The sequence below is a fragment of the Misgurnus anguillicaudatus genome, chromosome 8, assembly GCF_027580225.2.
Source record: "Misgurnus anguillicaudatus chromosome 8, ASM2758022v2, whole genome shotgun sequence".
In the NCBI taxonomy this organism is placed as follows: Eukaryota; Metazoa; Chordata; class Actinopteri; order Cypriniformes; family Cobitidae; genus Misgurnus; species Misgurnus anguillicaudatus.
The window spans coordinates 22,492,150-22,507,665 of record NC_073344.2 but is presented as its reverse complement, the minus strand read 5'-3'; the positions used below and the strand labels follow the sequence as shown (position 1 = coordinate 22,507,665).

At 37.3% G+C, this 15,516-nt stretch overlaps 1 protein-coding gene across 4 annotated transcripts in view; it reads left to right on the top strand.

The window, feature by feature from the left end:
* The window catches only part of rbpjl (recombination signal binding protein for immunoglobulin kappa J region-like), a 23,764-nt gene extending 8,248 nt beyond the window's left edge, over positions 1–15,516 (top strand). For 3 of the 4 annotated variants that reach the window (XM_055213900.2, XM_055213898.2, XM_055213899.2), the window contains 5 exons: positions 2,158–2,270; positions 4,727–4,867; positions 4,947–5,102; positions 5,825–5,928; positions 8,902–9,957. In XM_055213900.2, coding sequence (XP_055069875.2) covers positions 2,158–2,270; positions 4,727–4,867; positions 4,947–5,102; positions 5,825–5,928; positions 8,902–9,178 — 791 coding nt within the window. In that variant the 3' untranslated portion in view covers positions 9,179–9,957. Of the gene's footprint in view, positions 1–2,157; positions 2,271–4,726; positions 4,868–4,946; positions 5,103–5,824; positions 5,929–8,901; positions 9,958–13,979 lie in introns of those variants that run through there. The other variant, XM_055213901.2, reaches the window with a different exon arrangement.

The window sequence follows — 15,516 nt, the reverse complement described above, 5'->3', positions numbered from 1 at the left end:
TTGTACGTTCACATTTTTACATTTTTGTACGATTTGATTTGCCTCTGTTGCGTTCCGTTATATTCTATTTTTTATGATAATCGTAGGTTTTTCTGTGATTCACTTTGTATGAATGAATACAAATTAGCCAAATCGTAAAATACATACGAATTCTCGTGAGATCAGGCTGTTGTTGCCGTCTCTTTCAATGAGGTCGTTAGGAGGCGTTACTAATGCTATATGTCAATGTTGTAGTCGAGTCCAACTCAAGTCAAGACCGACACTAGAGATTAACGCCCCATTCAAAACGCCAGCAATCAGCAATAGTAGAGCAGCGCGATCTCATTTATTTCAATGAAAGTTTGGCGACTTCGGTGGCATGAGTGAAAGTGACCGATGGCGACCAGATGGGTGATGCGAGAAAGTTACAAAAAGTTTAATGCAAATCATATGCAATTTTTGGGAGTGACTACCACGTCAAATCATCCTTCGTTCGTCAATTTCTGGAGTGGACGGTACTCGTTTGTTTATGACAACCAGATTTAAAAACGCATAATTGAAAGAGACAGGCGACAAACAGCGAGAAAGTAACTGGCGGTCTGAACAAGGGGTAAGTGTTGGTGAGTCAAGACATAGTCCAGATGAAGCTGGATGGGGACCCGGTCTTGACTCGACACGTGATCTCTGGTCTTTATCTTGACTCAGACTAGACACTCGATCTCTAGTCTTGCTCTTGACTCAGACTCGACACTCGATCCCTGGTCTTGGTCTGGACTCGACACTCGTTTTGGTCTTGGTCTTGACTTGGACTCAACTACAGCACTGCTTAATGCGGCTTTCACATAGGAAGCAGTGTGAGCTACGCTCGCCGCTTGTGCTCTGCTGGCCAGACCCGAGTATAAGCTCTTCGTCGATTTTGTTTGGACGCCCCGTTTCTATTGGCCGCGCGGGTAATCGTCACAGAGCGCAGCGCAAAAGTTAAACTATTTTGAACTTTGACCGCGACGTGAGCGCAAGCTGCGCTCGCTGCCCGTGCTTTGCTCGACGCAACAACAAACCGCCCTCGCGCGGCGCAAGCCAGTGAAATGAATGGGACCAAACACATCAACGTTTTTCCTATTTAAGACGAGTAGTTATACAAGCAAGTTTGGTGGTACAAAATAAAACGTAGCGCTTTTCTAAGCGGATTTAAAAGAGGAACTATATTTTATGGCTTAATAGCACTTTTGGGAGTACTTCGACTCGGCGCAGTAACACCCTCCCTCTCCCATTATGAGAGTGAGAAGGGGAGCGGACTTTTCAGGCGAGTCGAAGTACTCCCAAAAGTGCTATTACGCCATAAAATATAGTTCCTCTTTTAAATCCGCTTAGAAAAGCGCTACGTTTTATTTTGTACCACCAAACTTGCTCGTATAACTACTCGTCTTAAATAGGAAAAACGTTGATGTGTTTGATCACTTCTAACTTTATCTCTAAATGGTATCATTGAATGAATGGGGCTAAGCTAAATGCTATCGAAGCGTCGCAACGTGCTCCAGCGCTTACGTGCACGCACACAGATGATAGAGGGATGTATCAACTCTTCTTAGTTAAGGTAATAACATAGTTTAATATTGAAAATGAGTAGACTATTCCTTTAAGTCTGCCTTGATTTTTACATTTTTGGATATTTGTCCTGAAAAACAAGACAAATTTCACCAAACTAACTGAGCTGTCATTAATCCGCTTCACTGCACAAATGCTCACTGTATGTTACTCAGTTGGAGTGGGTTCACAATGCACTGCTTACCACAGTAGCTAAATAAACTCAAGAAACAAGTCTGAATACAACTGGTTATATATCAGTCACACTCCATCTCGGACGTCTAGCGTAAATAAACTCTCACGACCTCTGTTAGCGCCTCACTGCATTTAAGAGTCAAATGTGTTGGCGTTCCATACTTAGATGAAAAACCTAAAAGGTCCGATTGTAAATGTCTACCACATGTGCTCAACAGCTGGTATTAATGCCTCAAAAATCGGTTTGAACTTCATTAAGTACCCAAAACCAAATCTAAGTGTGAGAGAGAGTATTGAATGATGCAAAAGTCAAAGAGATGCAAAAGTCAGAGAAAATTTTTTTTCTCTCTCATCACAGATCTCTTTTACTCTGACACTCTCTCTCTCTTTTCTTTATAGTGGACGGGCTGCAGTCCGATCGGACTGAATATGCCGGCTGTGACAGCTACATCTGTTATGGCAGTGTGGTTCAGCTGGTGTGCACTAACGCGGGTGTTGCACTGCCACCGATGGTACGTTATAGGAACAAAAACACAAAACAACCATACATCTGCAATGTATAGAAACTATGAAACAAAAAAGAATAAGAAAGAGTGGCAGTGATACAAAACAGTAAACACTTGACTAAGTATTCTACACTGTCAGAAATAAAGGTACAAAAGCTGTAACTGGATGGTACTCTTTAATACTATTTCATGCATTCTGACATGCATTCTAACACAAAGAGTTGTAATCCTCATGCTAAACAAATGCAAAGTGTCAAAAGCAGTTAAGTATTTCTGGGCCAAACACATGCCTCATATTTTCTACAAGTTGCGAAAAAAATTCAAACATGGTTAACTGTTACATATCATGGACCCCTTTTTCCTTTTATGGCCACTTTCCCGGAAAAGCACGCCCACGTGTCAATCAGAGTGAGAACGAGAAAAAGGATGATTAGCATTGTTCCTTTGAGTAGAAATCACAGGCATCACTGCACGCGACAGCTTTGTTTTATATTAAGACTCAAAAGAAGAAGTGTGTTTTTGGATGTAAGAAAAAGAAAGCCTTGTTCAGCTGTCCAACTAAGTCAGCTTATGAAAACAATTGATATAGTTTGTTTATCCGGGGTAGCAGCAGCAACGTTTTACGTGTGTTTGTTTAAAGCTCACATAACACACGCTGTTTCTGCATTTTTTATGTTAATCTGGAGTAGCTATAGAGTAGTATTACATTCTTTATATCTCCGAAGGATGTTTAGTTTAATCAGATTTATGAAAGAAAGATTAGCTATACCGAATCCGAAGAAGAAGGAGTTACGAGCTGCGGGAGGAGCGAGTACGAGTCATGCAACACTATACAACACTTATAACTTATGATTCACTACATGTTCGTGTCATTTATATAATATGCATGCGCCTATTTCCAACATAAGACAGAAGTCTTACTTACCGCATGCAACTCATGACCCGGTTGGGAAAATCCAGCGCATCAAACACACACGCAAAACTCCGCTGCTACACCAGATAATAAACTATATCCATTGTTTTCATATTGCTGGCTTTCTTCTTCTTACATCCAAAAACATATTTCTTCTTTCGTGCCATTGTTGAGTTTCGAAATTAAACAAAGTTGTGTCGCGTATGATGTTTGCAAGCTCTAGCGTCTCCCGCTGATTGACGGGTGGGCGGGGTTTTCTGGAGGAAGTGCTCATATAAAGAAGTGATACGTATAGAAACCCCTGAAACGTCAGCTGGACCTGTAATCAAAAAAAACGTTCCGAAACTTGTATGAACCCTGCCGAAGTGCATTCGGTACAGAAATACTCTGTAACACAAATGCTCTTTTGACACTTTGCCTACGGTTAGCATGAGGAAACAACTCTATAACAGTGTTAATAAGTCAGAATGCTTAAAATAACATTGAACCCCCCCCCCCCTTTAACGCTGGATTTTGATGAAATAGGGTAAATTAAAAAAATTGTTTATTTTTTTGCACCGTCAGATTTTTGCACCATCAAATATTGTTCTATCCTAACAAACCATTCATCAATGGAAAGCTTATTTATTAATAATGTATAAATCTCGCTAAAATGAGCCCGGATACTTTACGTTCTTAAATTTATGTGTATTGAAGATCAATTGACATTTCCAGTGAAAACTGACCTATCAGCTCAACTTATAGTCATTATTATAACATCAACATTCTAACATGTTAAGGAGACCTGTACTTGCTCAAAAACTAATTTTTGTTTATTTCTAACCAAAAAGTTATTTTACATGTTTAGTAATGGGATACTATAAGCAGTGGGTTTTACAGTATAATGGCATATAGTTACATAACACGCATCCATTCAATACGCTTAAATATTCATTGCATGTACTTGAATATACTATGTGCTCCATTGCATGCAAAGAAAGTGCGAAGCATTTAATTTTCTGTGTATTATTTCATCTAAATTGTTTTTCGTGCGTCTCTGAAGCCTATATTTAGGCCAGTATTTCCATCACTGTTGTCTTTTTTGGACACCGATCTGCTGCCGACCTGCGTCACAATTCGCTGATAAAGCACTTGTTTTAATGCCAAGGACGACGTTCGAATACCACATTTACTGCAAATGCAAACATACGACTACAGAACAGACATCCACAATGTTGTTTTAGTTGTTTAAAACTGCTGAGAGGCTTGCTTTGGTTTGTGAAAATGTGCATTTGCCTTTTAAAGTCCATCATACAACATGTGTGACAGCTCAGCTCAGTTTGAAACAGGAGTATTGTAAAGCACACAGGTGCTGTCAGACCAGATGCATGCACTGATGCATGATGGGAACTTTTTAATGCCGCTATTGGTATAACAGGTGGATAATTTTTTACACTCAAAGAGTAAAAAATACCATAATTTATTTTTTTTAAATTAAAGTTTGTAGATAGACATGCTAAATGTGGAAACAAGTCTGAATACAACCTAATGCTTCTTTTCTGTCCCTTAGATAATACGCAAGGTGAACAAGCAGCACGCATGTCTAGATGTGGATGAACACGTGTCACAGCTTCATAAATGTGCTTTTCAGTTCAGAGACAGCAACCACATGTACCTTTGCCTGTCTAATGAAAAAATAATTCAGTTCCAGGTGAGCGAATGATTACGCCCGTCACTGACAGGTGCATACGGACACATGCTGAACAAATAATGTCTCTGTATCTGTGTAGGCCTCTCCGTGCCCTAAGGAGGCTAATAAGGTGCTATTGAATGATGGCTCATGTTGGACCATCATTGGAACAGAAGTTGTTGAATATACCTTCAGTGAGAGTCTGACCAATCACCTGACCATCATCAGCCCGGTACCCATCATCAACGGACTGGAGGTCAGGGTCCAGTGACACTTAGTATAAGACTTAATTGCAATCATGAGGAATTAATGATGATTAAGTTTAAAGAGTTTCAGTACAACTCAAGATGTTAAATTCATCATATTTTTCTACTGAATCAAGTGTCAGCAATGGATCAAAAAAATTCTATGCAATATACAAGTGCTGATTTACAATCATTGAAAATCTAAATGAGTTGTATTTTTAGAAAAAAATCTGTATAGAATGATCAACCGTTTGTATTTAAGTAACTAAACAGTGACATGTCTTCATTTCTGGACCTGTGGTTTTGTTATGTACACTGTAAAAAAAATCCGTAGAAATTGCAGCTGAGTTGCCGGTAACCCACCGCAGATTCAAGATCATGTTATCCACTGGCAACATTTTGTTCAAAGTTAAATGAACATTTGACATTTACAAGTCTTTGTCTCTACAGAGCAAAACCAAAAAACAGCATCAAGCAAAACATTCTGGGAAACAAAATCTGAAGCAAAAAAACGAAAAAGGTTGATGATGATTTCTGGTTCCCAGAATGCTTTGCATGGGGCTGTTGTTGTGTGGCTTTATTCTGTAAAGATAAAGACTTGTTAATGTTTAGAATTTATTTAACTTTGAACAGACTCTTGCCGGTAAGTAACATAAGTTTGAATCTGCGGTGAGTTACCGGCAACCCAGCTGCAATAACATTGAAATTTTTACGGACTTTTTTTACAGTGTAGTTAAATGGTGGAGGACATGTGGCCATGTTGGAGCTTCATGGTGAAAACTTCAGTCCCCATTTAAAGGTCTGGTTTGGAAACATGGAGGCTGAAACCATGTTCAGGTTAGCATAAATATCTGCATCCCATGTTTATGAAATAAGTTATGGTAAAGTCAAGCTTTAGAGAATGAACATAACTTACTAAAAAACTATCTACTTTAATGATTTAAAGGGACACTCCACTTTTTTTGAAAATATGCTTATTTTCCAGCTCCCCTAGAGTTAAACATTTGATTTTTACCATTTTGTAATACATTCAGCTGATCTCTGGGTCTGGCGGTACCACTTTTAGCATACCTTAGCATAATCCATTGAATCTGATTAGACCATTAGCATCACGCTATACAACTATTAGAAAATCTGCAATCTGAGAGTGCAAAAAACATCTAAATATTGAAAAAAAAATGCTTTTAAAGTTGTCCAAATAAAGTCCTTAGCAAAACACATTACTAATGATAAATGCATTTTTTATATATTTATGGTAGGAAATTTACAAGATATCTTCATAGAAACATGATCTTTGCTTAATATCCCATTGAATTTTGCCATAAACAAAATAGATAATTATGACCCATACAATGTATTGTTGCTATTGCTACAATTATACCTGTGTGACTTATGACTGGTTTTGTGGTCCAGAGTCATATAAGGTTATAAAATTTGTGTTAATTTGCAGAAAAATATTTGTAAAAATCTAAATATGGCATAAAACGTAGATTTTTAAGTTGACAGCATACAACTTTTAAGCCATTATATATGTGTTGATACTTCCATCAGCATCAGCAGCAGAGAAGACGAATCAAGTCATTTTATGGGAACATTAAGTTGAGTTACTTCAAGTGAGTTTGAATGTGACTTTTTATGTGAATTAACCATTTAAAGAAAACTCTCCAAAGTTTACGACTTCCTGTTCTTGTAAACCTCTGAAGGTCACGCTTAACAACACATGATCTGGGTTTTCAACGCACAGATCTCATCTTTCTCACAGATAATAAAAAGCGCAAAGAGGAGTTTAACCTCGCTACTAAAATCTATGAAAAGTACACATTTTTAGAAAATGCTACAAAACATCTAAGCAAACTATGCTTCAAATTACTTTATCTTTTTACATTTTGACTGTTTATCCAGCACAGTCTCACGAAATTACGTACCTATAGTCACGATTTTTTGATTCTTTTGATACTGTTACGAATTTCCTTGTTTTTTCTTGATCGCATCATGAATTTCTGTTTATGTGTCATGGTCACGTATTGGTTACTCAACTGTTTTGTTCTATTTTCTTACCATTGTCACTTCGGTTTAGGGTTAGATTTACATAAAATTACATCGTTACCCAAACCCAACTCTAACCCTAACGCCAGGCGACAGTGGTTTAAAAATCAGAAAATATAAAAAAATCAGACATTCAGGGTATGCACGTGCAAATGGGCCCGGGCCAATAGGGGGCCCGCCCCAGCTTTTAATAATTTTTTCAATTTAATTTTTATTTGTGGCCGCAATAAATATATTTTTGTATGCATATCATGTGTAGTGATTACTTATTTCTACATAATTTCAAATTTTTCCGTCATTTCTTGTTTGTGTTTATAATTTTTTTTGCACTCTGCGGCTGCTGTAGACTACTACGCCATCATTTTTTTACATGACGCATCGCCGCGCCAAAAAAAAAAGAAAACACAGTGTAAAAGGATATTATAACGGCTATCTACATGAACATTAAGGATGGACAAATATAAACATAAAAGTAGAGAAGGCAGAGAAGTTAGTCAATAGTCAAAAACTACCCAAAACATTTCATTTTGCTTTATTTAAATCTACCCTTTAAAGTAAAAAAGTAAAGTAAAAATATTTGACTACCTTATTAAAAGTATATGTTGTTAACAGACCTGCACACCACAGTTAACAGTGCCGACGGGCAAGGCTGGGGGTGCTTTGGCTTAAGGGGGCCCGCGAATTTTTTTGCATATGGGCCCGAGACTGACTTGCTACGCCACTGGTGACATCCTAACGCAAACATCAAATCTAACCCTAAACCGAAGCAAAAATGGTTTGAAAATAGAAAAAAGCAGTTGAGTCACCAATACCTGACAGTGACACATAAACAGAAATTTGTTATACAATCATGAAAAACGCGGAAATTTGTGAGAGTATCACGAAAAAGAATAAAAAATTACGTGACTATAGGTACATAATTTCGTGAGACTGGGTAGCTTTATCAAGTAAGTCAGCAATGGTTATCTTCCCCCTAACATGGCTTATCCAATCAAGAAGATTTGTTTATGAATTGTAATCTTCATCAGAAGGTAAAACAGCAAGTTCACAAAAAGACAAGATATGAAAAAGGTTTGTGTTTGTACTGAACTAAGCCGGTATGTGATTTCCTATGCGGTAGTTTAATGACGTTACACCCACCTTACAAAGACATCCTGACTGCAATATAGTGGGACATTTCTGTCTTAGCAGTGTAAATTGGGATGATGCTCTCTTTCAGGTCCTTTATGTTATATTTATGTTTTTTTTAGTAACCGTGCGGTTTTGATGACCATTGGCAAAACCATGCTTTAACTAAAGTAACAGTGGTTTAACCATGGTTTTTGTAGCACAACCATGGTTATTTTGGTAAAAAAAAAAAACATGTTCCCTTTCGAGTTAACTCGCGTTGAGTCCTGAAGCTACACTGTGGGAGACGCAGCGTCTCGTTCCCTTCTCAGGGAACAATGGTTACATTTGTAATCTGAGACATTAATTTTTGCAAGGAGTAGTCCAGCATCACTCCATCAAAAGCAGGGGTCTGTAGGTTGGTATGGTCCTACGCAAGGTAACACAAATGAAGAGTTAGAGAGCTGTATTCATGGTGTAGCTGCCACAAATTGCTTTAAAGTGATATTTTTATAGCACGGGGCCACATTAGACTTTACTCAAACTGCATGTTAAGATTTATAACACTACATGGTTTTGCTCTTATAAACATGTTAGACAGCGCAAATTCACAGACTCCACAATAGACCCTTCATGCGAATCCTTTGTTGCTCTCAGGTCATCGAGGTCTCTTCTCTGTGTCGTTCCTGACGTGTCTATATTGAGTGGTGAATGGAGATGGATGAGACAGCCGATCACTGTGCCCCTGTCTCTGATCCGGTCGGACGGTCTGATCTACAGGAGCTCTTTCTCATTCACTTACACACCAGAACACTGCCCGCCTTCTTCTCAAACCACCGGTACGGCAGAAAGGACCACAGATTCGGACTCCCTCATAGACACTATACACCAGGAATTCACGCGGATGAACTTTCACCTATTTATGCAGAGTTGAGCGCATAATGTCACATTTTAGGTGCAGTCCTTTGTTAGCACCTAGGGAAAAATCGCTTAAGAGTATAAGAGCACATAAAAATGCATAAGATCGGCAATATTGTATGATATATGACTCATGCATGCCTATAGGCTGAATTAAAGGTGCATTGTGTAACTTTCAGAAGGATCTCTTGACAGAAATGCAATATAATATACATAACTATATCATCAGTGGTGTATAAAGACCTCACAAAATGAACTGTATTGTTTTTATTAACTTAGAATAAGCTGTTTTTATCTACATACACCTCGGGTTCCCTTACAGGAAAGTCACTATTTCGCGCCAACATGTTTCTACAGTAGCCCTAAATGGACAAAATGCTCTACAGAAACGAGGACATGTTTGTCCTATGGCGGCTACCGTAGCTTCTCTATGCGTTTCGAAAGGGAGAGGTGATCTCACCGCTAGATGCACTTTTCATGTTTTCAAGACCCCAAAATGTTGTCATTGTGTAAACCAACAACCAAAAAACACAAAAAACTTTCCCAGTTTTGGCTGAAAATGTTGTCGTGTAAACGCCCCCTAATTTTTTTGTTTGTTTGTTTTTTGAATGCCTTTTTTCAGTGTCCTAAAACTAAGGTTTGTAATATCTAGTAATCTTTCTCAATTTTCTCTATTTTAGAGTATTACTCTTTAAGCTTTAACACAAAGCAGCTATTATACAGCAAACCTATCTCATCCAAGATCGTCTTCAAAGGCACTTATAAAACGTACTTCATAAAATGCATTTAAAAGTGTGAACGCGTGTGTGTGTCCAGGGCCTTAGGGGTCATATTCTGGGGATTTCCTTCTCCTATTTACTAAAGCAAACATGCGTGAGAGGGTTTGGGGTAGCACAACACATCAGCTAATCTTTATCATGTGTCCACCATTACCAACGGGACCCTGGATTCATTTTCACAGACACATGAAGGAAACTATTCTTCGTGTATCACACCTTTCCTTATGCAACATGGGGATGGTGTTTAATTCTATTAAAAGGAAATTTCTGTCAGCTTAGTCTTCCTGTTTGAAATTAAATGCTTGAGCGGTTTCAACTGAGAATTGTTTGGGCACGTGGGGCATGTGGGGCATCAATGGTCTCTTTTGGGAAGCTTTCGGGAAGCTGGGAGCATAAAGAGATCTCTGTCCCTTTATTTTGGCCGGGCTTTTGTCTAATATATCAGCACTCTCCCATCATTCCACTCCAATTTGATTTCTGAGTCAAGATAAGACAAATATGAAAACTATTTCTCTACTCATTGTTGTCAAAGACAGGATTTGTATAACCAAACATCCAATAAGTGTGTACAGTTTTTACAGCGATGTTATTATTTAACTTGCCTTTTATTGGCACCTGTCAAATTCTTCGCTATTTATTTCGGAATATTAAAGGAATAGTTCACCCAAATATGAAAATTGTGTATAAATTTTAAAATGGCGGCAGTGGCCTATTATTGTGGTCAGCCTAAGGCACACCTGCGCAATAATCATGCTGTCTAATCTTGCATCTTGATACGCCACACCTGTGAGGAGGATCGATTATCTTGGCAAATGAGAAGTGCTCACTAAAGCCCAAGGTTACACTGCATAGTTTTTGGCTGTTCCAGTGAATTTTCGATTTTCTTCATCGGTGGTCCTATGTTGTGCAATGAGAGAGGTTCAAGGACGGACGTTTTCCCAGTCTAGCGTCCAAAGATAGCCTACGATAGTTTTTTAAAAAGTGTCAGAAATTCGGCACAAAAAACGCACAGTGTGTTTGCTGCTAGGACCTGCATACTAGTATTTGTTTACCACTGGCACATGCTGGTGACGTTGCGCTAACGTGTGACGCAGCCATCGAAGCCTCCGATTCAATAGGTGTCATCGTACAATCTACATGCATGTCGTACCCAAGTTTAACCGATCCATGTCGCACAGTGTGATAAGATCTTATAGGAGTGCAAAAATCCTGCCTTGTGAACAATATTTGAGAGAAATAGGCCGTTTGTGTTCAGCTCATGAAAAATAGGGGCAAAAAAATTGTTGTGTTTATAATTTTGTTCAGAGTATATTTACCACATATGTCTTTCTAAATACATTGTTATTCTGTATATTTTAATGTAATTTGACACTATTTTAATATCTCTGACATCAAAATCTTGCCTGATGCTATGTTGGAGGAAAGTAAGCAATTAAATAAGAGCATTCATTAAACCCACAACATTCATCTGACATCACATGGCTCCCAAGGTGAGATGGAGAATCACACCAGGCCTTGAACACTTTGCTCTCTTCTCTGTTTTGAGTACATAAGAACCTGGAAGTGTTTTCTTAAGACCCCATCTGTCTCTGCAGGACGTCCGTAACGATGCCTGACTTAAAGGGGGAACAGCTGACCTTCACATCCTTCCGTCGGCCGGAACCGAATCTCTCCCTGCAGCCATCGCACAAACGTTCTGTGTTGTCAGAATGTCTTAAATCTAACCGGATCAAAACCATGGGCGGAAAGCCCAGATCTGTGTGGAGAACATTGCTTTGTTTATGTAGAATGAGAAGATTTTACAGCATCTTCAGAGAGGTTAGCGCTCTTCAATAGCTATTTCAGAGATGTTGCTCAGGATTATCATCTTTGAATCTGAGTGTTCTTCTTAAGTTCCTGTGGTGAAATAAACACATACAAAGACAATAAGTGAGTAAATTAACCAAATGGACTTAAGAGTACAGTGATATATAATAAAATGTGACCCTGCACCACAAAACCAGTCATAAGTTAAACGGGTATATATGTAACAATAGCCAAAAATGTTTAGGGCAAAATAAAATACAAATTATGCTAAAAATTAATTAGGATATCAAGTAAAGATTATGTTTCATGAAGATATGTTGCACATTTCCTACCATAAAAATATAAAAAAATGTATTAATTATTAGTATGTGTGGCTAAGGACTTCATTTGGACAATGTTAAAGGGGATTTTCTCAATAGTTTGATTTTTTGCACCCTCAGATTCTAGACTTTCACATACTTGTATCACGGCCAAATATTGTGCTATTCTAACAAACCAAACATCAACAGAAAGCTTATGTATTCATCTCTAAGATTACATAAATGGACTGGTTAATGGACTACATTAAGGCTGGTTTTGTGATCTAGGGTCACAAATGAGAAATATTTGAGTTCATATTGAGATCTCATACTTTGGTATGATGGCAAATCTGAGGACAGCTTGTGACTTTTTGATCTTGCTTGAAGCTATAGAGATACACATGTGATAGAGTATCTTAGCAACAAACCATTTTTGATTGCATTCGATACCAAAATTAAAAATTAACCCTTTCCCTGCCAGCGTTTAAAAAACAGTTGCCAGCCAGCGCCAGCATTTTTTATGATTTTCACAAATGTATAATGCCTTACAAAAAATTTTTCTTCTTTTAATATATAGACGGTTTCATTGGACGCACGTGATACACGTCTGGATCCGAACCTTACTTACGGTTTCGTTTTTTAATGGTCTGACTAGTTGCTAAACTGATCTCTTGAACAAATGCCTCATCGAAAATAACAAATGTTTTGGTTTCCTAGGTAATCTATGTGTTTTTTTTTTTGCTTGCTATACAAATAAACTACGTTTAAAGAACTTTGTTGTTATTTATTCTTAGCGGAGTTTACCGGAAGTTACGTGCGGACTGCGACAGCCGCTTGTTTATGTTGTTACTGCTGAAACCGTCTATAAACATACAATATATCAAATGAAAGAACAGACTCCATGCTTTATAAACAAACAAACAAAAAAAGTTTCATCCTATCTTCATTTCTTCTCTTTGTGTAACCTCTCAAATTTTCAATACAAAATTTTTAGCAAAAAGCTGAGACTTTAGATAGAGATCAGATTCAGAGCGATGATCAAAACATACACAGAGTTCTTACTGTTTGCCCTAATCGGTTGCTTCCAGGTTTTATAAGTTATTACCTGATGGATAATAGCGGATATACGGGTTGCCGGAAAAACTCGTCATTGGCAGGGAAGCAGTTTCTCCCGTCAGTGGCGGGGAAAGAGTTAAGTGGCATCAAAAAGTGACACTGGAGCTTTTCGACAAACACGTTTTATCAAAACTTTGTCTTAATTTGCAATATCTTTGTTTTATAATTAACGATCAAAAAAGTGCTCCTGCATAGCTCAGTTAGCATTGCATCAGCAGCAGCATGAAAAGTTTTGGGTTCGGACCCCGGGAACACACATAGGGATAAAAATGTATATCTTGCAATGCACACTGAAAAAAAACTTCTGGACATCGGTTGCACATAATTAAATTAGGTTTTCTTAAAATGAAATTAACATGTATTAAAATTAATTTCATTTTAAGAAAACTTGATTCAATCATGTTGAACTGGTGTACATTATTAAATTACGTCGATCCAACAATTATTTTAAGAAAAATCATTTTAAGAAAACTTAATTCAATTATTTGCAACCAGATTTTTTTAGTGTATGTCAGTTTGGGTAAAATGCATAAATTAATCTATTAAACATTATGCATTGTTCTTTTAAAAAGATGTCTTAATTTTTTTGGAGAAACTATATCTAGGAGAAAAAATATTAAGATATCTCATGATGTTATTTTTTACATATTTGTGCTATGCTATTTAACACATTATGCTTAATTTTGTATTGATTGTGTTAAAAAACGAAAGGGACAACACACGTTTTTAACACAACCTTTAATAGAGTCAAAATTAAGTATAAAACAGAATCTCATCTTTGTGACTCTCTCTTCCCTGTACCTCTTCTTCTTGGCAGTTTTCCTGTGGGAATCTCTTTCCTCTCAGGAAGCAGTTTTCCTTTTTTTAGAGTCAATAAGGCTTTCTGCTCTTCCAGTCCAGCTCAACATCCACACGTACATGCAGCATGCCGACGTCACTCCGACCGGTCGCTGTGGGTGTGTGGGCTCTTAGGAGTCACTTGTTTGAAGGGTTGAAGAACATTCCTCCATCAAATGCTTTGTTCAGTAGCACAGTTGAGCAAACATGCCAGTTGTCACATACAGGGTTTATTGTATTCATTAAGATAGTTAAGACAATCATCACTGACAGTGAAATAAATTGGGGTAAAACATCATTAGACTAAATCTGAAAGGGGCGAAATCCATGGACCAACATTTAATATGAATCTTTAATTGTCATGAGGTTTAGCAGGGAATTGTTTTTATTACTATTACATTTTTGTTGTGTTAAAATCAGTTTAGTAACAAGCAAAATTTGCTGTGTGTAATATTAAAGAAATGATTGTTCCTTTGGTACCAATCAGCAAGGTACAAGGTAAAGGTTTATTAAATCATACTCAAAATCCCCAACCTTACACACTAAATATATTTTGTCTCTTTCAAGCGAAGGAGGGGAGAGCAAAAGTGAATTTTTATTCCTTTCCTGTTCTTTCGAAAAACACAGTCATTAATTTTAGTGCCATTATCAATTACATGTCATTATATTGAGTTACAAATGCATAATGAAAGGGATTGTTTCTGAGATGTGTCATTTTTCATTTTAATGTGTATTTCTCAAATCCCCTCAGTCAGTGGCCAAATACAATATCACTTATGTTCTCTTTTCTAGTGCAAAAATATTTGGGTTTTGATTAATTATAGTACTGTTGTTTTTATTAGATTAACCACTTCATTACTCTACCCTATACTTGGGGTTACATTCAAAATGAGTTATGTAATTTTTCCTGAGAGGAGCATAATTACTGAAGATGAATGGACCTAAGATTTTTTTTGCACTTATGTTGAAGAACGACCTAAATCACATCTAGATTCCAAAATATCATAAAGAAAAGTCCCTAGCAACCACTTTGCAATACCCTAGCAACATAACAGCAGCGATACTATAGCAATGTACTGCAACACCTTAAGCAAACCAGTGCAATGGCTGGGTGATTCTTACGAAACCATTGAAACACCACGGCACTAATGATTTTAGCTTTGAAATGTGTAATATAGTAACATTAAAAAGCATCAGAATTAACACAATACTGTGTTCTACCTTGCATGATGTGTGATTTCAACATAAGAATTTATAATTGGAAATTTTATCTCATTTTCTGCTGAAATTCTCATTACCGCAATGTGTCCGGCTGTGTTTGAACATGCGTTATGTTGTAATTTAATCAAATTAACACAAAAATATTAAGAAAAAAAATAAATGGATGTTTTGCTAGACTACTTTAGATGACAGAAAAAATATTTACTGAATATTCATGTATAATAATAATGAAGAAAAATTAGGAAAATGATGCGTCCATGCCTGATGTTCTTATCCTCCGCAACACTTTTTGAGAA